This window comes from Onychomys torridus, chromosome 1 (genome assembly GCF_903995425.1).
Source record: "Onychomys torridus chromosome 1, mOncTor1.1, whole genome shotgun sequence".
Classification (NCBI taxonomy): domain Eukaryota; kingdom Metazoa; phylum Chordata; class Mammalia; order Rodentia; family Cricetidae; genus Onychomys; species Onychomys torridus.
The window spans coordinates 177,150,109-177,176,657 of record NC_050443.1 but is presented as its reverse complement, the minus strand read 5'-3'; the positions used below and the strand labels follow the sequence as shown (position 1 = coordinate 177,176,657).

Here is a 26,549-nt window from a genome sequence, read left to right as displayed (position 1 = left end):
TAACTTTAGAGATAGTCCCAAGAGATTTGTTCTTAATTAAGAGGGATTACACAAGAAACTCTGGCAAGCAACCCTGGAGATGCTCCTCACGAAAGGGAGTATGTCTACGTTATTTAGTTAAAAAAAAAATGGACAAGACTTTCTTAAACTGGCATGTTTTTAGATTTACTATTGGCAGGTAGTGAATACATGTGATCTTCATCAGCTTGTAGAATTACACGAATGTGAGCAGACATTTGTGTAACTCAGTGAAATACTAGATTGGGACAACGTTCAATGAAAACTAATGACATACTTCGCTGCAAATGAATGAGAGTTTGATATAACACGCCATGAATTCCTGTGTTTCTTCAATCATCTTTTCATAAAATTTGGATGTCTTTGAGATTGAGATAATTGGCAAGTTTATAATAGCATTTAGGCTTATAATTATACACTTGAGATTCATATAATTCTTGTTTACAAGTAAAACACAAGAATTCAAGGTAAAGAAGAATTTTCTGAATAAATAAGTATATGGATATATAATTTAAACCAGGAGATGACCAATCAAAAATACAAACTTGTCAATTCTCTGAGTCACAAGTAAATCCAAGTTTCATGAAAATTTAAGAGGTTCAGTAATTTCTACAGAATTCCTCCAAAGTAATACTTCTGAGGAGTTAAATCACAAGGAAAATGATTTTAAAATGTGGATGCCTTGGTAGTGGCAGCATTCACTGCAGGAGGCGACCCCTCCTTACCTGCTCTGGGTTCGCTATGAAGTTGATGGCGGTGTGGTGGCGATCATCTTCCTGTAACAAGCTGAAGGTGAACTGGTAGTCGATCAGAAGACTATCTGTGGGAAGAGAGAGTCCTGACAGACACTCAAGAAAGGGCTTCATAAACAGCAGGAGCTGGGCGAAAATACATTGCACACAGTATTCAATTGAGCATTAAATACTAGCAGCCTATTCAATAATAGAAAAATACAAATCTTTGTCATTAAGCAGCAAAAACATATGATATACAGAGCTAAATTTAATTTACTTTAAATTAAATAAATAACAATTAGACTGCACAAGCTGTTTCCCTACGAACCTGCACAGAAAGAAATCAACTGCATAACTTTTCAGACAAACCAGGAGATGCTCCATCTCTCCTCAGAATTTCAGAAATCACATTACTTATTTTTAGGGGATTATGAAAAACTGAGTAACTGGCATTTGAAACACAGACCTTACTGCCAATACCTTAATATGCTATAAATTTTTCAACTGAGTAGAGTACAGAACAAAAGGTTACAATTTAACATGTTTTGAATTTACACAAATAGATATAGTTTGAAAGTATCTTTTTCTATTGAATTACTGAACCATACCAATGGAACAAGAAAAGAGGTGTAAAAAATGAGCGAAACGGAAATTTCAACATATGAATGACTAGTTGTACAATAAGAAATAATAACAAACTGACAATAAAAAGTATGCTGGTGACTAAACCTAAACATTCATATAAAGGATGATGTATGAAATATAAGTTCATAATATACATAATAACCAATAAATTAAAATAATCTAGTGTCTCTCATTTGATAAATGGTAAAATATGGTTTATTTAGGAGTATACTATTCAGACATAAAAAGAAATGAACTACTGATAGCTACACCACAAGAAATGAGTAAAATTGGCAGGAAGGCTCCCCTTTTCCAAGACTGCAGGCAGACACTGCAGTATCCACACCCTGCCCCACACCCACTTGCCCTAGACCCCAGCCACTTCCTGAGACTCAGAGACCAGCCCCCAGCTCCCATCTGGAGCAGAGGTGAGTGCCTGGGGTTATAGTCAGAGAGGCAACTGCCCCTGGGTCCCACCGCTGGACACAGGCCATCCTGGGAGGAACTGACCAACTTGGCCCCAGTTTCCTGCCAATCTGCAGGCCCTGCAGGAAGGCTCCCCTTTTCCAAGACTGCAGGCAGACACTGCAGTCTCCACACCCTGCCCCCACACCCATTTGCCCCAGACCACAGCCACTTCCTGAGACTCAGAGACCAAGCCCCAGCTCCTGTCCTGCCCTGAACTCCCATCTGGAACAGAGGTGAGTGCCTGGGGTTATAGCCAGAGAGGCAACTGCCCCGGGGTCCCACCACTGGGGAGGAACTGCCCAACTTGGCCCCAGTTTCCAGGCAATCCACAGGCCCTACGGGAAGGCTCCCCTTTTCCAAGACTGCAGGCAGACCCTGCAGTCTCCACACCCTGCCCCCACACCCATCTGCCAGAGACCCCAGCCACTTCCTGAGAATCAGAGACCAGCCCCCAGCTTCCATCCTGCCCTGGAAATCCTATCTGGACCAGAGACCAGAGGAACTCCCATCTGGAAAAGAGGAGCTCCCATCTGGACAAATTAAGGAGACCCCAGGGACTTCCAAAGACTCAGAGTCCAGCCCCCCAGCTCCTATCCGACCAGGATTCTCATCTGGACCAGAGCTCCCATCTGGCCCAGAGCTTCCATCTGGACCAGAGAGAGGCTCCCTAAATCTGTCAACTCTCTCTGGACCAAGTACACTGATAAGACCAAGAACCAACCAAAGAGGAGATGGGCAGATGTCAAGGCAGAAGTACATAAAACAAAATAAAGAGAAATACATCATCACCAGAACCTAGCCCTTCTCCAACAGCTAGACCTGAACATTACAGAATAGAAAAAGAAGAAAACAACCTTATGAGTAACATCATGAAGAGGCTAGAGCCTTATATAGAAGAAATCAAAAATAAAGTAGAGGAACAGACAGACAAAAAATGGGAAGAACGCTATAAAAAAAACTAGAGGAAAGGACAATTAAAGCAGAAGAAAACAATAAGTACCCGAAAGAAAATCATGAAAAAGCAAGGGAAACAGTCCAAGACCTGAAGAGGGAAATAGAAAAAATGAAGACAGTAGCAGAAGGAATGCTGGAAATAGAAAATCTGAGGAAACAAACAGGAACTTCAGATGCAAGTATAACCAACAGAATGCAAGAGATGGAAGAGAGGATCTCTGGTGTTGAAGATACGGTAGAAGAAACAGATTCATCAGTCAAAGAAAACACTAAAACCAACAAAGTCATGACACAAAATGTCCAAGAAATTTGGGATACCATGAAAAGACCAAACCTATGAATAATAGGGATAGAGGAAGAAGAATACCAATTCAAAGGCACAGAAAACATATTTAGCAAGATCATAGAAAACTTTCCTAACTTAAAGAAGGAAATGCCTGTGAAGATACAAGAAGCCTATAGAACACCAAACAGACTAGACCCCCCAAAAAAGGGCCCCTCACCACATAATAATTAAACAACTAAATGTACAGAATAAAGAAAGAATATTAAGGGCAGCAAAGGAAAAAGGCCAAGTGACTTATAAAGGCAAACCCATCAGAATAACACCCGATTTCTCAATGGAGACTTTGAAAGCCAGAAGGACCTGGACAGATATAATACAGACACTAAGAGACCATGGGTGCCAGCCTGGACTAATAAACCCAGCAAAACTTTCAATCATCATAGATGGAGTGAACAAGACCTTCCAAGACAAAACCAGATTTAAACAATACTTATCCACAAACCCAGCCCTACAGAAAGCACTAGAAGAAAAATTCCAACCTAAGGAAGGCAGATACACCCATGAAAACACAGGCAATAGATAAAACCACAGCAGTAAACCCCAAAGAAGAGAAGTACACACACACTACCACCAAAAAAAATAAAAATAACAACAGGAACGAACAATCGCTGGTCATTAATATCCCTTAATATCAATGGACTTAATTCACCTATAAAAAGACACAGACTAACAGAATGGATACGAAAACAGGACCCATCTTTCTGATGCATCCAAGAAACACACCTCAAATTCAAAGACAGACACCTCCTAAGAATAAAAGGCTGGGAAAAGACTTTCCAATCAAATGGTCTTAAGAAGAAAGCTGGTATAGCCATCCTAATATTCAAACTGGAAAATCTAAAAGAAATGAATAATTTTCTGGATAGGTACCACATACCTAAGTTAAATCAAGACCAGATAAACCATTTAAATAGTCCAATAACCCCTAAGGAAATAGAATCGGTCATTAAAAGTCTCCCAACCAAAAAAAGCCCAGGAACAGATGGTTTCACTGCAGAATTCTACCAGATCTTCAAAGAAGACTTAATACCAATACTCTCTAAATTGTTCCACACAATAGAAGCAGAAGGTATATTACCAAACTCCTTCTATGAGGCTACAATTACCCTGATTCCTAAACCAAACAAAGATGCAACAAAGAAAGAGAAACTACAGACCGATCTCCCTCATGAACATTGATGCAAAAATACTCAATAAAATTCTGGCGAACAAACTCCAAGAACACATCAAAACAATTATCCACCATGTTCAAGTAGGCTTCATCCCAGGGATGCAAGGGTGGTTCAACATACAAAAGTTCATCAATGTAATACACCATATAAACAACCTCAAAGAAAAAAAACCACATGATCATCTCACTAGATGTAGAAAAGGCATCTGACAAAATCCAACATCCCTTCATGATAAAGGTCTTGGAGCAATCAGGAATACAGGGAACATACCTAAACATAACAAAGGCAATCTACAGCAAGCCAACAGTCAGCATCAAATGAAATGGAGAAAAACTCAAAGCGATACCACAAAAATCAGGAACAAGGCAAGGCTGTCCCCTCTCCCCATACTTATTCAATATAGTACTTGAAGTTCTAGCAAGAGCTATAAGACAACACAAAGAGATTAAGGGGATACAGATTGGAAAGGAAGAAGTCAAGCTTTCCCTATTTGCAGATGACATGATAGTATACATGAGTGACCCCAAAAATTCAACCAAGGAACTGATACAGCTTATAAACACCTTCAGCAACATGGCAGGATACAAGATCAACTCAAAAAAATCAGTAGCCCTCCTATATACAATAGACAAACAGGCTGAGAAAGAAATCAGATACATCACCCATTACAATAGCCACAAATGATGTAAAATACCTTGGGGTTACTCTAACTAAGCATGTGAAGGACCTATATGACAAGAAATTTAAGTCCCTGAAAAAAGAAATTGAAGAAGACGTCAGAAAATGGAAAGATCTCCCATGCTCATGGATAGGCAGGATTAATATAGTAAAAATGGTGATCTTACCAAAAGCAATCTACACATTCAACGCAATCCCCATCAAATTACCAACACAATTCTTCACAGATCAGGAAAGAATAATACTCAACTTCATATAGAAAAACAAAAAACCCAGGATAGCCAAAAGAATCCTGTACAATAAAACAACCTCTGGAGGCATCACAATCCCCGACCTCAAGCTCTACTATAGAGCCACCATAATAAAAACAGCTTGGTACTGGCATAAAAACCGACATGTGGACCAATGGAATCGAATTGAAGACCCTGACATTAACCTGCACACCTATGAACATATAATTTTTGACAAAGAAGCCAAAAATGTACAATGGAAAAAAGAAAGCATCTTCAACAAATGGTGCTGGCATAACTGGATGTCAATGTGCAGAAGGCTGCAAATAGATCTATATCTGTCACCGTGCATAAAACTTAAGTCCAAGTGGATCAAAGACCTCAACATAAATCCAGTTACTCTGAACCTGATAGAAGAGAAAGTAGGAAGTACTCTTGAACGCATTGGCACCGGAGATCACTTTCTAAATATAACACCATTAGCACAGACACTGAGAGAAACAATCAATCAATGGGACCTGTTGAAACTGAGAAACTTTTGTAGAACAAAGGACACGGTCAACAAGACAAAGTGACAGCCTAGAGAATGGGAAAAGGTCTTCACCAACCCCACATCTGACAGAGGGCTGATATCCAGAATATATAAAGAACTCAAGAAATTAGACATCAAAATGCCCAACAGTCCAATTAAGAAATGGGCTATAGAACTAAACAGAGAATTCTCAACAGAGGAAGTTCAAATGGCTGAAAGACATTTAAGGAATTGCTCAACATCCCTAATTATCTGGGAAATGCAAATCAAAATGACTCTGAGATACCACCTTACACCTGTCAGAATGGCTAAGATCAAAAACACAGAAGACAGCTTATGCTGGAGAGGATGTAGAGCAAGGGGAACTCTCCTCCACTGCTGGTGGGAATATAAGCTTGTACAGCCACTTTGGAAATCAATATGGTGCTTCCTTAGAAAATTGGGAATCCATATCCCCCAAGACCCAGCTGTAGCACTCTTGGGCATATACCCAAGGAATGCTCAATCATACCACAAGGGCATTTGCTCAGCTATGTTCATATCAGCATTGTTTGTAATAGCCAGAACCTGGAAACAACCTAGATGCCCTTCAACTGAAGAATGGATAAAGAAAATATGGTACATATACACAATGGAGTACTACTCAGCAGAGAAAAACAATGACATCATGAGGTTTACAGGCAAATGGATGGATCTAGAAAAAATCATCCTGAGTGAGGTAACCCAGACTCAGAAGGACAAATATGGTATGTACTCACTCATAGGAGGATACTAGATGTGAAACAAAGATGACTAGACTGCTACACAACTCCAGGGAGGCTACCTAGAAAACGGAACTCTAGGAAAGATACAGGGATCACCCAATGACAGAGAAATGGATGGGATCTACATGAACAACCTAGTCGACAGTGGGAGTAATGAAGGGCAAGATTTGAGGGAAAGAAAGCTTAGGGGAGGAGATCCCAGCTGGATCAAGAACAGAAAGGGAGAACGAAGAATAACAGACCATGATAAATGAAGACAACATGAGAACAGGAATAGGCAGAGTGCTGGAGAGGTCCCCAGAAATCCATAATAATATATCCTATGTATACTGCTGGCAGTGGTTGAGGGAAGGCCTGATCTGACCTAGTCTGGTGATCAGATGACTAAACACCCTAGCAGTTGTCTCGGAACTCTCTTCTAATAACTGATGAAAGTGGATGTAGAGATCCTCGGCCAGGCCCCAGGTGGAGCTCCAGGTGTCGAGAAGGAGGAGGGACTGCAACAGCGTGAATTGTTGAATCCAAGATTGCAAAAAGCACAGGGAAAAATAGCCAATCGAATAGAAGCACATGAATTATGAACCAAGGGCTGTGGAGCCCCCAGCTGGATCAGGCCCTCTGGATAAGTGAGACAATTGAATAGCTTGATCTGTTTGGGAGGCACCCAGGCTGTGGGACCAGGACCTGCCCTTAGTGCATGAGCTGGCTGTTTGGAACCTTGGGCTTACACAGGGACACTTTGCTCAGCCTGGAAGGAGGGGACTGGACCTGCCTGTACTGAATCTACCAGGTTCAAATGAGTCCCCTGGGGTGTCTTGTTCTTAGAGGACATGGGAATGGAGGGGAGGGGCTGGGGGAAAGGTGAGGTTGGGGGCGGGAGGGGGGAGGACAGGGAACCCCATGGCTGATATATAAAATTAAAACACATAATAAAAAATAAAGAAATGAGTAAAATTAAAAAATATTACACTAAAATTTTCAAGCCTGTCACAAATGACCACATATCTCATGATATTGCATCATACATATGATGTATACACAGACACAAATCCACAAAATGGTATCTAAGATCTAAATAAGGGGACAGTCGGGTGCAACCATTAAAATACAGACACCTTATCTTGAGAGAATTAAGACAACCTAAGATTAGGAAATGGAGGTGGTTAAATAACTTGGTGAATAGACAATAAGCCACTGAGTTGTATGTACACTCTGACTATGACATCAAGGACAGCCCAAATAGTTGTTACTAATAATAGACATCCAAGCTGTTCCTCATGTATGTGTACATATGTGTGTGCGTGCACACATACACACACACACACACACATTATTTGCAAAGAAATACTAAAAGTTTGTCAACTTGACACAAGTTAGGATCAGCTGTAGAAAGGGAACCTCAAAAACAAAATGCCTCCATCATACTGGAATGTAGGCAAGTCTGTGAGGGACATTCTTGACTAATGCCTGATGTGAGAGGGCCCAGCCCACTGTGGGTAGTGCCATGTCCTCAGCTGGTGGCTGCAGAAGCCATGGATCCACCAAGCTAATAAGCAGCACTCATGCATGGTCTCTGCTTCAGACCCTGCCTGCAGGCTCCTCCCTTAGAGATGGACTAAAATTGTAAACCGGAACAAACCCTCTCCTCCCCAAGCTGCTTTTGGTCATGGTGTTTATCACAGCAACAGAAACACTAATCATCACAGATACCAATCACTCTCACATAACAATAAAAATCAAAAGACAGGGTGTAGAGTCATATTATTTATGGAAATGTATACTCAGTAATGCTTTTCAAATTCAAATGCAATGATAGTAATTTAGGGATATAACAATAAAATATAAATTTAAATTTAAATTGTTTACATCTATACAACAACTGAAAGTAAACAGAAATCTATAAATGACCCAGAAGATCTAGAGAGATGGCTCAGTTAACAATGCTTTCTACTTTTGCAGAGGACCTGGGTTCGAGTCACAGCACTCACTGGAGGCTCCTGACTTTCTGTAATCCTAGTTCTAGCAGATCCCATGCCCTCTCTGGCCTCTTCAGGCACTGCACACAGATGGTACACAGACATACTTCAATGCAAAGCCTTGCATACACATCAAAATTGTTAAAGGAAATGGCACATAAGGAAAAGGCACAACAGGGAATAAATTATAGATTTAAACTTAGAAAGTACAGTTACATGAAGATAATTAAAAAGAAAAATGTTATCTTGTTACATCTATAGAAAAACTGTTTGCTAAAGGTGGTATAGAACAACCACAGTAAAAACTAAAATAACAAACCACAGCCTGTAAACATCCACAGCTTTCATCTCAGGGGTGTTTCATGACATAGAGATCATGTCTAACCCATACAAAAAAAATCTGTATATAGAGAAGTACTTGACCTTTTTTTTTTTTTTTCAGGGTCTCTCTTCATTGTATTTCCCCTTAACTCTTTTTTGATATCTTGCTTCAGACTCTTTCATGGTTATTTCCTTCTAACACTTTCCTGATATCTTCCTTCCCTCATTCTTTATCTCCTCCCCTCCCCGCTACCCCCATAGCTTACATAACCCCCTCAAAAATCTTTCAAGCAGTATTGAAATTACAATGTGGGTACATTCCATTGTTCAAGTGAATGATTACAATGAATACAGGTAAGAAAACAACATGTTTCTCACTTCCCTGATATGATTAAACATTTTACGTATTACAGGTGAAAAAACTATTTATTCCCGAAGACCCACACATATTAATATCTTAGCAACTGGCTATAGATTAACAAAGTATAAGAAAGGTATCTTTCTCAGCCAGTTTTGTTTTTACTGGCAGGCTTCATTTCATTGTTACAAAGAAAGGATCAATCTAGCAAAATCATGCCAAATGAGCTTGGAGAGGCAGAGCCCCGAGGACTGCATACTGAGGACTTAGTCTGTTACAGACCACAGCTCCATTCATTCTCCTCCTTGTCACAATGTCCCTCATAACCTCTGAGTTGTATGAAAACTCTAAGGCTTCTCACCGCATTGGGTAATGTCACTGGTACTTAAAATAATAGTGAATGATTCAACCACCACTCTTAGAAAGAATTTAGACAAGTAGATTGTTAGTAAAGCTAGGTTAAGTTGTTTTTGTTAATGGCTTTAATGTAGAAAGTCTTGGGGGACAATTTAAACGTTAGAAAAGCAACTTTCATTGACTTGGTGAGAGGTGATTAATTCCTTGTACCCATTTATGCTCTCAACTTCTGATATGATTTAATAAAAATTTGTTAATGAATGAGTATGCACCCTGGGGATTTAAAATTAGAGAGGAGTGGTTGCCTTACATATATAAAAGATTAGGTTTGTGGGGTTTTTTTTTTCAGATTTTTTAGAAGTACTTGACTTTTTAATATTAATCTATATTAAGAAACTTGATAGCCATTATTATCATTTTATATAATACATGTGAAGATGTTTATATTTTCTAATGACACTATCATTAATAAAATAAACAACAACACTTTATGGCTATAATGTATGTAACCATAATTTATATTTCCAATAATTGTGTTCTGGAGACCTTGGATCTGTTTAGTCTATTAATAATTATAAAGCTGTATGTACACTAAATGTCTGTTTCTATTATAATAATTTATATTGTAGTTTCATTGACTTTTTGATCCCCATATTAGATTTACCTCACTGCCTGTGTAATTCAGATATGAAGGAAGTACTGAAATATAGTGTACATCATATCAATGCTAAAGGTTTGCCATGAAGTATGAAAATAATTTTAAACTAAAGACTTTAAAACAGGACAAATAAGTTTTGAATGTGTTTCAAAGTGCATACTTAAAAAGGATGGACCCACAGCCAAGCACTGGGCCGAGCTCCTGGAGTTCAGTTGAAGAGAGGGAGGAGGGACCATATGAGCAAGGCGGTCAAGACCATGACTGGAAACCCACAGAGACAGCTGACCCAAGGTGGCGGAAGCTCATGGACTCTGGACTGGCAGCTGGGGAACCTTCATGGGACTGAACTAGGGCCCCTGAATGGGGGTGACAGTTGTGTAGCTTGATCTGTTTGTGAAGCTGTGGGAACAAGACTTATCCCAGGTCATGAACTCATTCCCTATGGTGGGAAACCTCGCTCAACCTGGATACAGGGGAGGGTTTGGTCCTGCCTCCACTTGATATTCCATGGGAGGCCTTACCCCTCTGGGGGTAGACATGGGAGAAGAGGGGGGAGCAGAAGGGAGGGAAAGGGAACTATGGTTGATATGTAAGATGAAAAAAATTTAATAAATTAAAAAGAAGTATGGATGTGCAAATAAGAGAAATACTTTGAATCTACTGTTTCTTTTTTAATTGTCATGTTCATGTTCGTAGAAAAAAATGCCTATCAATAACACTCCAAAATGAAAATTTTGAAGAATATCACAGCCATGTGCTTTGTATAATTATCCAAACAACAGAATACCAAAGTCCTTGTGCCTCAAAAAAACTATAAAAAGCTTGAAAAGAAATAAAAGTGAGTGAACTGAAATAAAATTAAAATAGTTGACAGAATCTTACAAATATCATTAGTAACTACTGATTCATACATAGATTCATTTAACTCATCTTTAATCACAAAATATCAGATTGGAAAATCACCAAATCAATTCATATTCCACTTACAAGTGATGTGCTTTGCCTATGGGAGGAGGGCAGACAATGTGAAAGGAGCAGACATTGAGTAAATATCCACGAAATGACACTGGTGTCACGAGACATCTGAGGTACCAACACTATATGCCTATTTCCAATCACAAAAAGGCGTCTAATTTACTTTGACTTAACAAAGAAACTACAGCCACAGAGATGCAGCGAGTACCCAGCATGCCTCAGGCCCCAATAGGCTCTAGCACAAAGGGAAGAAGAAAGCCTGGAGAGTTTAAGATCATAAAACAGGATATTCCCTTTGGGTTCATATTTTAGATCAATATAATAATGATTAACAGCAATTTTCTTTGAGTAGAATCATTAGGGATTTTAATTTGCCTTTTAATCTATCTTTATTCTAATGTGAATATGCAATTCTTCTATTGCTGAAATTTAAAAGGGGATATTTTTAAAAGAATATACAGATAACATCATTTTCTTGAAATTGGTCTTTAGCAAGTTTTCATATAATATACTTACATGATTAACAATTAAATTAACATAGTTACAATCACTTCCAAAAATGACATCTCATTTCTAATTTGCACACTTCTTGGATATAGGCCAACAAAAGCGTACCTCACAGATCCAGACTCTCACCCTAGCGTGACATGATGAAGCCAGTATAGGTAGGGTTCTTCAGTCTGCTCTGGACCAGAGTCCAGGAAAGAAAACAGTGCTAGCTTTTACAGAGTGAAGATTTACACACAGAAGTAAACGGTGAGGAAGACAGGCTGCGTAGCTTCGAATGTTATCTGAGGTCTGCGACACATGTACAGCAAGTGTAACGTGGCAAGAATCACATGACCTTCAAACATTGTTAAACAGCCCTAACCAATGAACGAACATACACACACAGCAACAGTTTACATGTGTGTGCTACCATTAGGTCTGTTATGACGGTCACACAGCACTGTGTGTGGAGATCCAACAAACAACCGCTGTCCTCCAGTTTTCATTTGATATGAACAAAGACCAAGTGTGTAAGTAACATAACTTCAGACAGAAATAAAAGAGCTATGATGGTCTGGGAGGGAGAAAAGTACCAAAAGTAAACGCCACAATCAAATATAAAGTTTGGGCTCTTTAGGAATAAGCAGATTAAAGCATGAAAGATTCTGATTAAAACCAGAATTCCCCCCACATGCAAGGATGTGTTGTGATGCTACAATGCCATATACACAAGTCAAAAACTGGGCATTCAAAAGGAAGAGGTTTAGGGGAGTTCACATGCCTAGAGCAGGGAGTTCAAAATGCCTGCCTGAGCCAGCATCTGATGAAGACTCACTGCTGCATCACCCAAGCGAGGGAAGAGTGCACTCAGTCCTGCCTGTCACATGGTGCCGGTGCGTCCTGGCCTTCAGTGTTGGAAAGAGCCTGGATCTGTGTTCACTACCAAAGCCAAATTCCAGCCAACAGGCCAGAGCCTACTCAAAGACCAATTCCCACTATGCTGTCAAAAGTCAAGTAAAAGAAATTCACTAACAAGACATAACATACAGTCCAAAACAAGAAAAAATTTTTACACATATTTAAAGCAAAACAAAACAAGCAAAAACCAGAGCTGTCTCATGAAATATAAGATTAACTCAAGTTTCAGCATTCTCCCTGTTCTGTAAGATGTAGCTTTCTATGGTATTAAGACTGACATATGCCTTTTTTAATTTATTGCTACAATAATGTATTAAAAATATTTACTCTTGTGTATCCACATAAAAATATTAAACCTAATAAATACATGCTCATAAACAATGTTTCTCAGTCTAAGACCTACACATTAATTAGATAAATCAATGCCAACTAAAAGCCTACAGTGAGATAAATGGGGAAGCATTTTGTTTTTAATAATACAAACTAAAGCAAAATTTACTGAGTAACAAAGCTGAGCACTTAATAGAAAAGTAATGATTTTCAAAATAGGTACCAAGTTAGTACCTCAAAAGTTATCCTGAATTCTAAATAAAAATGAAAGTAACAAAAATAAAGTCATTTGTTAGAAACTAAAATATACCAAAATGTCAACTACTTAAAAAACAGAGTAAAACATGTAGCTACAGTTCAGGTAGTGACATAAGGAATGGACGGACGCACAGACGATCACAAAGTGACTTTATGAAAGCTAATTAATGCCAGGCTTTCAAGTTTAGTATCTAAAATTGTCACAGATTCAGTCTTTCACCCAAGCTTAAAAGTTTTGTTAAAATTCATATAACCAAAAAGTACCTATCTTTAAGGTCGTGTGTTTTTAAATAACTGAAGATAAATTCAGTAACTGGCCGTGGACAGGGACTGACAGCTTCCCCATACATTCTGGGTGGATTCTAAAGTGAAAGACTGCAGCTGTAAGGAGGACAAGGACAGCACTGCTGAATCTCGTCAGCTGTGTTCCTCTCACTGCACTCAGCATCTTTAAGCTGCTGTGAGATTTGCAGCTCAAATCCTGATCTAATCTCCAAAGTCCAGGGATTGCCCAATGACAGAGAAATGGATGAGATCTACATGAACAACCTGGACGACAGTGGGAGTAATGAAGGGCAAGGTTCGAGGGAAAGAGAGCTTAGGGGAGCAGGAGATCCCAGCTGGATCAAGAACAGAAAGGGAGAACAAGGAATAACAGACCATGATAAATGATGACCACATGAGAACAGGAATAGGCAGAGTGCTGGAGAGGTCCCCAGAAATCCACAATGATACATCCTCTGTAGGCTGCTGGCAGTGGTCGAGAGAAAGCCTGATCTGACCTAGACTGGTGATCAGATGGCCAAACACCCTAACGGTCATGCTGGAACTCTCATCCAGTGACTGATGGAAGAGGATGCAGAGATCCTCGGCCAGGCCCCAGGTGGAGCTCCAGGAGTCCAGTTGTCAAGAAAGAGGAGGGATTGTATGAGCGAGCATTGTTGAGACCAAGATTGGAAAAAGCACAGGGACAAATAGTCAAACGAATGGAAGCACATGAATTATGAACCAAAGGCTGTGGAGCCCCCAGCTGGATCAGGCCCTCTGGATAAGTGAGACAATTGAATAGCTTGAACTGTTTGGGAGGCACCCAGGCTGTGGGACCAGGACCTGTCCTTAGTGCATGAGCTGGCTGTTTGGAACCTTGGGCTTACACAGGGACACTTTGCCCAGCCTGGAAGGAGGGGACTGGAGCTGCCTGTACTGAATCCACCAGGTTTAAATGAATCCCCAGGGGAGTCTTGGCCCTGGAGGAGATGGGAATGGGGGGTGGGCTGGGGGGGGAGCGGAGGCGGGAGGGGGGAGGACAGGGGAACCCATGGCTGATATGTAAAATTAAATTAAATTATAAAATAAAATAAAATAAAGTCAGAAAGTTTCCATTTACACCCCATTTCCTTTCAAAAGTTCCCTCCCTCTAAGGTGCACTAACAATGGCAACACTGCCACCTAGTGTGTGAGGACAGTTTCTCCAACATGCCTGTCTAACGTGAGAAAATCTAATAAAACAGTCACTGTGGAGTGATTAAATGGTGACCAAGTGGGACCAGAGCATGGCAGCGGACATCGGTAATCCCAGTGCTCTGGTAAGACAGGGATAAGGAGTTTGGGACCAGTCCAGATTCCACAGTGGAGAAGGAGAATGTAAGTTTATAATGGCACACTTAGCACAAATAGAAAGAATATAGATAGTTCATTGATGCACTTTAAATACTGACTACATTTTATATTGAAAATACTTTAGGTATGTTGAGTGAAATATTTTATTTAAATTGATTTTACCTATTCCCATTTACTTTTGCATGACTCAAGTTATATTTATATTAGACAGCGCCGATCTAAAAGTTATTTTAGTTTTCAACATAAATGGCACAAGCATTAATATATTTAAATTTTATAATGAATGGAATATAAGCTATATAATATTTTAATAATTGCAACTAGTCACTATTTGGTATATATAAAGTCTATACAAAAATATTAAAAGGCTGGGCAGTGGTGGCGCACACCTTTAATCCCAGCACTCATTAGGCAGAGCCAGGCAGATCTCTTTGAGTTCGAGGCCAGCCTGGTCTACAGAGTGAGATCCAGGACAGGCACCAAAGCTACACAGAGAAACCCTGTCTTGAAAACAAACAAAAAATAATAATAAAAGAATAATTTCTAGTTAAGAAAAAATAGGCAACAAATATGTCTATTTAAAATAAAAACTAAGAAATACAGAAAGATCTAGGAAAGCCACTGACTGCAATTGACAAATGCTGTACACATATGAATCTATAATTTCAAAACATACACTAAAAACCATCGCCTTGAAAGATATTCAGGGTAAAATTTAGAACAAAATAAGGCATACATTAGTAAACCAATCAACCAAGAGAGAATGCAGATGAAGCAAGGACTGCCGTGCATGTGAACTCCAGCAATGGTGACGCCATCAGGTGTGAGAACCAATTTGTTCTTTCTTAAGTGAGAAATGAAGGAGGATCTGGAACAATGAGCTTTGTGCAATGTTGATAACTAGAATCGGCACACTGATCAGCCATGCCTGCTAAGAACAAGAGCAGCTCCAACCACACATGCTGCATGTACTCTAAATGAAGACACCTCAGAAATGTTCTTCTCCACCCAAACCTGAACCAGACTAAGCCAGGGATTCTCAGCCTCAGGTTGCTATCTGCACCTGATGATTCCTGGTTCTGAACAAGGCATCTGAGCCCTAGGGACTGGTAAGCAGAACCTCAGCCTGCCTCTAGTCACTAACTACCCTCTACCTATTGCCCTCCTCCAGCTGGGAAAACAAAATATTTCCAAACACCAAGTGAGGAGAGGGTGCCTGAACTAGCCTACGCTGGTAATCAGTTTGGTGAACACCCTAAATGCCATCATAGAGCCTCCATCCAGTAACTGATGGAAGCAGATGCAGAGATCCACAGTCAAGCACCAGGCTGAGCTCCAGGAGTCCAGTCGAAGAGACGAAAGAGAGATTATATGAACAAGGGGGGTCAAGACCATGATGGGGAAATCTACAGAGACAAGTCAACCAAGCTTGTGGGAACTCATGAACTTCAGACCGACAGCCGTGGAGCCTGCATGGGACAGGACTGCATATGGGACGCAGTTGTGTAGCTTGGTCTGTTTGAGGGGCCCCTGGCAGTGGGATCAGGATCTATCCCTGGTGCATGAGCTGACGTTTTGGAGCCCATAACCTACGGTGTGATGCCTTGCTCAGCCTTGATGCAGGTCTTGGTCCTGCCTCAGCTGACATGTACTAGGCTCTGCTGACTCCCTATGGAAGGCCTCACCCTCTCAGAGGAGAGGAAGAGGAGGGAGGATGAGTGGAGCAGGAGGAGGGATGAGAGGGCAGTCTGTGGTTGGTATGAAAAATGAATTTTAAAATTTCTTAAATAAAAAAAAGATTTGGAATGTTTCTGCATTGTCAATAAAATTAGAAAAATATAAGAATGGACTTATTTAGAAACTTACAAAATCATATAAACATAAAAAACTGAAATAATAAATTATGGAAAAATAATGCTAAAAAGAAAACCTTGCCAGGCGGTGGTGGCACACACCCTTAATCCCAGCACTTGGGAGGCAGAGGCAGGCGGATCTTTGTGAGTTCGAGGCCATGGTCTACAGCATGAGATCCAGGACAGGCACCAAGCTACACAGAGAAACCCTGTCTCGAAAAACAACAACAACAAAACCAAATGTGCCAAAGCAACAACAAAACACTGGGATGAGGCTAGCAACAGGACATGGGCGGCCAGTTCAAGTCACCAGAAGAAGGTATTTGAAAATGGAAACTGATGGATGAGCTGGAAAACAAAGTCTGCAGAATGAGCAAAAGACGGATTAGGTAAAGCAGATAAATAAGTAAGTACATAAATGTCTTTTAAACTAACAATTTAAAAGCACCACGACCAGAGATAAAGATTGAATGACTACACTTTGTGAAAAAGCTCACAAAGTGCTGAGGACATAACTCAGCCATTAAAAGCTAGCGAGGCTCACAACCAAAAGGATAAAAAGTTCACATAATATTTTCATTACTATTGCTTTAAAAAAAATGTTTAAAATTCCTTCATAAAATCTAATCCCACAAAACAAAAATATGCATATAAAAATGAAACATAATCAAGGATATTTAGGTAGAAATAATATACAAGAAAAACACATTATATTCACTAACATTTAAGTAATTCTAAAGTAACGATAAAGAGGTAACAGTCTGCAATATTGAAGTAATATTCCTTGAAAGTGTAATTTACTCCAGAACCAAAAGTTTAGCATTAGAAAATCCAATAATAAACTTCACTATTTAATAACTGAAGATAAATAAATGCATTCAGAAGCACATTTTACAACTCCCTAAGACAGGAAATGGTATAATTTGATAACAAAGAATACTTTAAAATAATGTGAACACTCCCCTGAATAATGTGTCTGTGGTCATTCTTACAGCACAGCACACAGAGACAGCTCACGGAGAGTAGAGAGCAGTAAAGAGTGAAAACAAGCTTGACTACAGCCTGTGACCCACTGGGCTTGCGTCTGTGTGTTCACCTCTGTGCTTGCTCACCTATTCTACAAAAAGCCAGGTCTCACTATGGAGCTCAGGCTGGTCTCAAACTGGCTATCCTCCTGCCTCAGCCTCCCAACGCTGGGATTACAGCACATGCCATCACATCTGGCTTAACACACAAATTTTACTTGTGGGCATTTTCCCGGGAAAAGAAAATATCTGTCCACACATGGACTAGATGAATGTTCACAACAGCATGTCTCCAAATAGTGAGAACTGAGGAATAATCTAATTAACCCAGAAATTTCTAAATGGACAAAAGTGGCAAATCAACCTATTTGCATGTTATTCATTGATTCATAAAACTAAGCTCACCACATTAACAAAGTAAAAGATAAATTCTTATCGTCGCCATCTAAATTGATGGGGAGAGGGACAACAAACATGTTTTCCTGAAAAAAAATTCAGCCAAATTAGAATAAAAGGAATTCCCTTAAAATGATCAAGTCAGCTAAGTTATTTTTCGTGGGAAAAGACTGTTTTCCTTCTGAAATCTAGAACAAGACAAGAATATACACCTCGATGCTCACTACATCTTTGCAGCACAGTTTTAAAGACTAAAGCTACTGCAATGAAAACAAGAAAAATAACGAAAGGAATCTGAACTCAAAAGGAAGAACTAGGGGGTGGGGATTTAGCTCAGTGGTAGAGCACTTGCCTAGCAAGCACAAGGCCCTGGGTTCGGTCCTTAGCTCTGGCCAAAAGAAAAAAAAAGGAAGAACTACAACTCACTACATACAGAAGACAGTGTTGTTGAAAGAAGCTCTGACAGAACACGCTAAAGGGCCCAGAACTAAAGGATACAAATATAAAAGTCAATTTATTTCTATACAAGGGTAAAAGAAAAAAGATATTCACAATCATTTCCAAACAAAATGCATAGGGACTGCTTAGTCAGGGTTTCTATTGATGTGATAAACACCATGACCAAAAGCAGCTTGAGGAGGAAAGGGTTTATTTTGCTTACACTTTCACATTGTAGTCCACTATGGAAGAAGGATTTCAGATCAGCAGGATCTTAGAGACAGGAGCTGATGCAGAGACCATGGAGGACAGCTGCTTACTGGCTCTGGTATGCTCCGCCTGTTTTCTTATAGAACCCAAGATCACAGTCCAAGGGTGGTTGCATCCACAATGGCCTGGATGCTCCACCAGAGTACTAACTAAGGAAATGCCCTGCAAGCTTGCCTGCAGCACAATCTAAAGGAGGCACTTCCTCAATTGAGGCTCCGACCTGTCAGTTGGCTCTAGCTTGTGTGGGGTAGACATAAAACTAGCCAGCATAAAAGAAAGAAAAAGTGGAAGACATACACAATTAAAACCATAAAATATCTCTAAGGTAAATGAAAGAAAATTTAAAAAGAAAAAGATGCCATTTCCATAAGTAAAAAAGACTTACTATACTTAAAATGTAAATTCTCCCAAATTCACCTATAAACTCAGCAAAATCCCAAAGCAGTGTTTTTATAAACATGTCTCAGAAATCCAAATTTGTAAGTAGAAGTACATTTAAATTCAAAACTGCCTTTCATCTGGCTTGAACATGCTGAATTTGTCTTTCCTGGTCTGGATTACCTCACTTTGGATGATTGTTCCAAGCTCTATCCATTTACTTGAAACTTTAATTATTCTTAACAGCTGAATAACATCCCATCGGGTAAATGTATCACATTTTCATTATCCATTCATCAGGAGATGGACATCTAGGCTGCTTCCAACGCCCATTATGAAGAGAGCTGCACTGAACAAGGATGATAAAGTGTCCCTGTAGTAAGGTCCTTTGGGGTATATGCCCAAAAGTGGTAAGCTGGATCTTGGTCTAGATGGATTCTCAGCTTCCTGAGGAACCTCCACACTGATTTCCAGTGGCTGTACCAGTTTGCACACTTCCACCAGCAACAAATAAGTGCCCCTACCCACCATCAAGAGCATGTGCTTCCATTGTTAATCTTGGCTATTCTGACTGGTGTTGAGATAAAATCTCAATGTTGTTTTAAAACCCCAGCTCTGAGCAGGGGAAGTGGACACGAAGTCCCACCCCTTTGTAATTGATACCTGCTAGGAAAGGAAAATCATTTTCTCCAATGGAGTGTCACTGGGCATCTCTACCATACCCTGGACCCTGCCCTGGAATAGTTGAAGACACAAAACAAATGTCTCTTGTTTTTTGTTCAGGGCTTTTTGTTTTGACTTTTTTTTTCTTTGTCTTATAGCTTTTGTTCTTAGTTTTGATTTGGGGTTTGTTTTGGTATTGTTTGAGATAAAAAGGGAACTAACATGAAGTTGGGTAGTTAGGGACGTGGGGAGGATACAGGAAGAGGTGGAGTCAGGAAAGCATAATCAAAATATATTGTATGAAAAAATAATTTACAAAAAAGTTACCTTTTGAGAAAACTACTTTTTAAAGGAGTAAGACATGTCCAGACATTGTGGCACATGCTTTAAAAAGATTTAGACAAATCATAAACTAAGAAATAATGTTTGCCAACTAAATATGTGCTACAGGACTTCTATGTAGAATAATGGACATTTAAAACAAAAAACCATTGTCCTAGTAGTTGGTTTTCTTGCCGGCATGTTTGTTTGGTTTTGGTAATCTTGACACTAGCTAAAATCTTCTGGGAAGAACCCTCAACTGAGAAAATGCCTCCATTAGATTGGCTGTTTGGCAAGTCTGGGGGCATTTCTTGATTAATGATTGACATGAGAGTGCCCCGCCCACTGTGGGCAGTGCCACCTGCAGCACTGATCCAGGGTTGTATATAAAAGCAGACTGAGCAAGCCCTGTAGAGAGCAAGCAGTAAGCAGCCTCCTCCATGGGCTCTGCTCCAGTTCCTGCCTCCAGGTTCCTGCTTTGACCTGCTTCACTAACTTCACTCAACGTGACTTGAGAGTTGTAAGCTGAGATAAACCCTTTCCTCCCCAAGTTGCTTCTGGTCATGGTGTTTGACACAGCAATAGAAAGAAAAGAAAACAATCATGAAAATAAACAATCATGAAAATAAATCATTAAAAAAATGTTAATAAGCAAGACAGTTGTTTAGCTGAACTGTTTAGGGGACCCCAGGCAGTGGGATCAGAACCAGTCCCTGGTGCATGAGCCAGCTTGTTGGAGGCTAATGCCTACTTTGCACAGCCTTGGTGCAGGGAAGAGGGACTTGGACCTGCCTCTACTGAATGTACCAGGCTCTGCTGACTCCCCAGGGGAGACCTTGCCTTGGAGAAGGTGGAAATGGGAGGTGGGTTGGGGGTAAGGCTGGGGAGTGGGAGGAGGGAGGACAAGGGAATCTGTGGTTGGTACATAAAATGAATAAAAAATCTCTTAATGAAAAAAAAAGGTTAAGCACTTCAACAAGTAACATACATATGACTTTATGTGTTAAAAGATTGACAATATTGGGAGCTGAAGAGATGGCTCAGCAGTTAAGAGCACTGGCTGTTCTTCTAGAGAACCCAGGTTCAATTCCCAGCACCCACATGGGAGCTCACAACTGTACTCCTGTTCCAGGAGATCTGACACCCTCACATAGACATACATGCAGGCAAACACCAATGTGTATAAAATAAAAATAAATAAATTATTTTAAAAATATTATCGATATTGTTAATAATGAATGAAAAACCAATTAGATTTCATTACAAACTACTGGAATAGCTAGAATTAAACAAGCTGACTGTAAAATCACATTGAGAGATATGGAAGAACTGGAAATCTTACCAGACTCATGGCAAGAACCTGACAATACAACCATTTTGGAAATAATTCCCCTGATCGTGTAACGCTAAACAATCAAATGAAGTAACTTCTGACGGAAAGTCAGTGCAGATGTGGAGAAAGATATAAACTGTTCCTTGTAAATAGTCTATCATAAAATGTTATTTCTTCAAAATTTTAAAAATACATTAAAATTATAGACATTTATTTGAACCCTACCTTACCTTTTGTTCATGTTCAGGACATGAACAATTTTACTAGTTAGAGTAGGAAAAATACACCAAACACTGTTAAGAGAATATCACAAATACAGATTACCTTTCATAGCAAAAGATTATAGAAGAATAAAGTTTAAGAAATACAAAGGAAAAAATTTTGTAATTATCATCTCAAAACATTTTTTTAAATAAAATATGTGGAACAAAGTAACTAAAATAGTAATGAAACCATAGCTATTCATTTACCTGAAATTAACAATATAAATCAATAACTATGAATGAAAACTTATACTTACAATAACATGTGCCCCTAAGTGGATTACCAACATAGCGATTTTCAGAGTCACATCTGTAAAAACATGAAAGTTATTTACTACTAAATAATGTAAATATTTCAAAACTATATCATAAATTGAATTTTTAAAAATAAACTTCCAAAATAATTGACTGCAGAAATCCTAAGGATAATGAAGCATGAGTGAATAAAAAATGTGTGTGAAAAATAAGAACACATGATAGACTCTAACAGACTGGCCAGAGCAACTGTAAGCAGGGGAGTCTCCTGCTAATGTCAACTGCTTCACCCATAAAGTCATCAAAATGACTGCTCAATGTGAGCTAAACAAGGACATCAACGGCCATGTCAAAGAGGCTGACTGTCTTAGCTAGGGTTTCTATTGCTATGACTAAACACCATGACCAAAGCAACTTGGGGAGGAAAGGGTTGACTTGGCTTACACTTCCAATTCCCTATTCATTATGGAAGGAAGTCAGGACAGGAACACAAACAGGACTAGAACCTGGAGGCAGGAGCTAATGAAGAGGCCATGGAGGGGTGCTGCTTACTGGCTTGCTTCCCCTGGCTTGCTCAGTCTGCTCCCTTATAGAAATCAGGACCACCATCACAGGGGCGACCCCAGCCATAAAGGCCTGGGCCATGGCACAGCACATTACTTGTGGTCACACATGCTGTGAGATCATGTTCCCATCAGAATCTTATCATTTAGTGCCAACCAACAGTCATCCAGTTCTGAACTCTCGTCATGACGTTCTTTATCTAGACCCACTGTGAACAGCAAGTACCTAAGATGAGGTCACCTCAATAGAAGATCGTTCACAGGGAGTGACAGCAGACAGCCTCAATGACAAAGAAGAAAATAAAGGAAAACCCTCTCTCCTGGTTGCAATGTGGCACTGTGAGCAAGCCTGACCACCTCAGTTCAATCCTTGAATGACTGTGGAATTGTTCTCTCCCCTCTCATGCTGAGTACTAACCACACATTCTGGCATTAACAATCTTCCATCACCTGGTTGCACTTGGGAAGACATGACTAACTAGCTTTGCAATCATCAAGAAAACAAGTAACCTTATATTTGACATATAAATAGACACACAATTTAAACTACATACACACAATTTAAAATTTAGGTACCACACATAAGATAGTCCGAGGAAATTTTGTCTTTTTGAGTCTGGCTTATTTCACTGAACATAATGATTTCTAGTTGCATCTATTTTCCTTAAAATGCCATGATTTCACTGTTCTTTATGACTGCATAAAATTCCATTGTGTACATGTGTCACTTTATTTATCCATTTATCTGGGCTGTTCCACTTCCTAGATATTGCGAATAGTGTACATCCATGTAGTAGGTTGAGTAACTTAGTCCTTCAAGCACACACCCACGAATAGAACAGATGGGTTATACGACAGTTCTAATGGTAGTTTTATGAGGAACTTCCTTACCAATTTCCTTCAAGGCTACACAAGTTTACACTCCCATCAGCAGCAAATAAAGGCTCCTTTTTTTCCATATCCTTGGCAGTATTTGTCATCATGAGTTTCTCTGATGACAGCCACATTGACTGCAGTGAGCTGGACTCTTCCATTTTCCTGGTGGCTAAAGAGGCTAACGCTTTGCTAAGTGTTTATTGGCTGTCTGAATTTCCTCTATGGAGAACTGTCTCTTGAGTTCAGTAGTTACTTTTGTTTTAAAGTTACCATTTTTCAGTACCAATTACCTTGGAAAAAGGTTAGACTGACAATTGTCATTACCATGACTACTTTGCATCCATTTAAACAGATTGTTTTATGTTTTGTTGGCTGGATACTTTGTTTGAGATTGGAAGCCAAGACAGGCCTTAAATTCACTATGTAGCTGAGGCTGGCTAAATACATATTGTAATCACAATATTCATGCTTTCCCCAACAAGGCTGTCATCCCTTCCACAGCTTACAGCACATCGAATGCTGCCCTCAAATATTTTCCACTTTCAAGCTAAGTGTGGAGGCTCACACTTTCACTTTCCACATGGAGGAAGTCAGAACACAGAATCTCTGTGAGTTTTAGACTAGCCTGGTCTACACACTGAGTTCCAGGCCAGCCAGGGCTACTCAGTGAGAGCCTGTCCTTGAAGAAGAAAAAAAAAAAATTTAAATCATCTCTGCTTTTTCCTGTTAGAAACCTGTAGGATCAATATAGGAGGTTTGAGGGTATCTCTGAAAAGAGACCATCACAAATTCTATCGATTCCTACTGCTCTCAAAGCTCCAAACCATCAAGAGTGACAAAAAGAACTCTACCAGCCTATCCACTAGTCTATCTATTTCATCCCACGGAAGCCAAAACTGCTGCTGCATGTCTGTCTGCAGGCTCTTGCCTCTTCTTTCTTTTATCATCATTTACCTGTGGTTTGAGTTTCAATTAACTCAAGGATTTGTATTTTACAAAGCTTTCCTTTCTTTAACCAATTTACACGGATTTGTGTTTTAAGGAGGCTTTTCTTTCTTGAGTCAGTTAACAAAGCGAAGGACAATATTCTCTCCATCTCTGCAGCCATGAGCAGACACTGGAGAAGCTAAGACCAAGTCCGTGTTTATGTCTTTGTTGTTCCTGGTGCACCTTCCACTCTACCCAGTTTCAGTCACTGACTGCTTTATCCGGAAAAGCATCACTCCTTCCTCAGATTTCAACCCAAGGAGACCATGCTCAGACCTTCTTCAGTCTCAGCGAGTCCCTTCTCGGAAGTGATAAAGAACAACTAGCACATCTACTGAGCATTTTAATATTGATGCAATGGGTCCTGGAAGCTGCTCATTCAAATAAAGGGTTTAGACAAATGCATGGCTACATGGCCAACGCAATCAACAAGAAAAAGAACCAATATCCACTTGGGAAATCTACAAAAATGTGTGCTATTTGATGACATACTTAAAGAAAAATAAAATTTGTCCTCAGAAGAAATGATTCTTCGTTATTTTAGATCATTAAATACAAGAAAACTGTTTTACTGTGATGAGTAGAATGCTAAAGTATGAAAGGTACTTTAGCAAAAACTTTTATCAATTTTGCTTACTAATGCCACACACTAATTTAATCAGTTTGCTTATTTAAATAACTATCTCTGCTTCCCAATAAAAGCATCTTCCAATATAATCACTATATAGCAAATAACTGTTTTCAAAATGATGACCTTTTCTTTATTATCCCCATCCAAAAGTTTAAAATGTACTGAATAGCCATTTGAGAGTCCTCTATTGAGAATTCTGTTTTGATCTGTACCCCATTTTTAATTGGATTATTTGGTTCTTTGATATCCAATTTCTTGAGTTCTTTATATATTTTGGATATTAGCCCTCTATTGGATATGGAGTTGATAACAATCTCTTCCCATTCTGTAGACTGCTGCTTTGGCTGACTGATGGTGTCCTTTGCCATGTGGGAGCTTTGCAGTTTCATGAGATCCCATTTATTAATTCTTAATCTTAGTGTCTACACTATAAGTGTTGTGTTCAGGAAATTGTCTCCTGTGTCAGTGAGTTCAAAGCTATCCCTCACTTTCTCTTCTGTTAGGTTCGTCTATCTTGGTTTTATGGTGAGGTCATTGATCCACTTGGACTTGAGTTTGTGCAGGGTGACAAATATGTATGCACTTGCCTTCTTCTACATATCAACATCCAGTTATGCCAGCAACATTTGTTGAAGATGCTTTCTTTTTCCAGTGTGCATTTCTGGCTTCTTTATCAAAAATCAAATGTCCATAGGTGTGTGGATTTATTTTAGAATCTTCAATTTTATTCCACTGATCAATGTGTGTTTTTATGCCAATGTTGGTTTTATTAGCTCTGTAATATAACATGCAATCAAGGATAGAGATGTCTCCAGCACTTCTTACATTGTTCAGGATTATATTGTTTTTAGCTATCCTAGGCTTTGTGTTTTTCCATACGAAGTTGAGAATTGTCCTTTCAATGTTTGTAAGAAATTGTGTTGGAATTTTGATGGGGATTACATTGAATCTTCAGATTGGTTTTAGTAGGTGATAATTTTTAAAATCCCAGGTTGCTTGGTTCCCACTGCGCTGATGAGAAGAGTCACAGAGGAAGGGTCAAATGGCAAAAATATGGCTACCATGCCTTACATACCCTGTATGTGTGGTCTTGAGCAGCCTCAGGGAGGGGCTGGCTTTTGGTGGGCTTTGAGAGGGTGGGGGTCTGGAATGTGAGGGCAACTCCAGAGGAGGGGCTGCTGTTTGGCAGCTTTGAGGTGGTGGGTTTGGGGAGAGAGATGGAGGAGGAGAGCTGAGGTGGAGCTGGCACCAGAACATTCCAGACTCTTTGAGTATACAGGTGCCAGGGGCTGAGGTGGAGCTCCCACAAGAACATTCCAGACTTTAGGTATACAGATGCCAGGGGCTAAGGTGGAGCTGGCACCAGAACAGTATGGTGGTCATTTTTACTACGTCAGTCCTACCAATCCAAAAGCATGGGAGATCTTTCCATCTTCTAATATATCCTTCAATTTCTTTCTTCAATTACTTGAAGTTTTTATCATACATGTCTTTCACTTGTTTGGTAAGAGTTACCC

The 26,549-nt window shown here is 39.6% G+C and overlaps 1 protein-coding gene across 2 annotated transcripts in view; it reads right to left on the bottom strand.

The window, feature by feature from the left end:
- Positions 1-26,549, bottom strand: part of Atrnl1 (attractin like 1) — a 577,179-nt gene that overhangs the window by 406,613 nt on the left and 144,017 nt on the right. For both annotated transcript variants that reach the window (XM_036173756.1, XM_036173764.1), the window contains exons 21-22: positions 21,978-22,030; positions 744-838 (exon numbers count right to left, since the gene is read on the bottom strand). In XM_036173756.1, the coding sequence (XP_036029649.1) occupies positions 744-838; positions 21,978-22,030 (148 nt within the window). The remainder of the gene's footprint in view (positions 1-743; positions 839-21,977; positions 22,031-26,549) is intronic.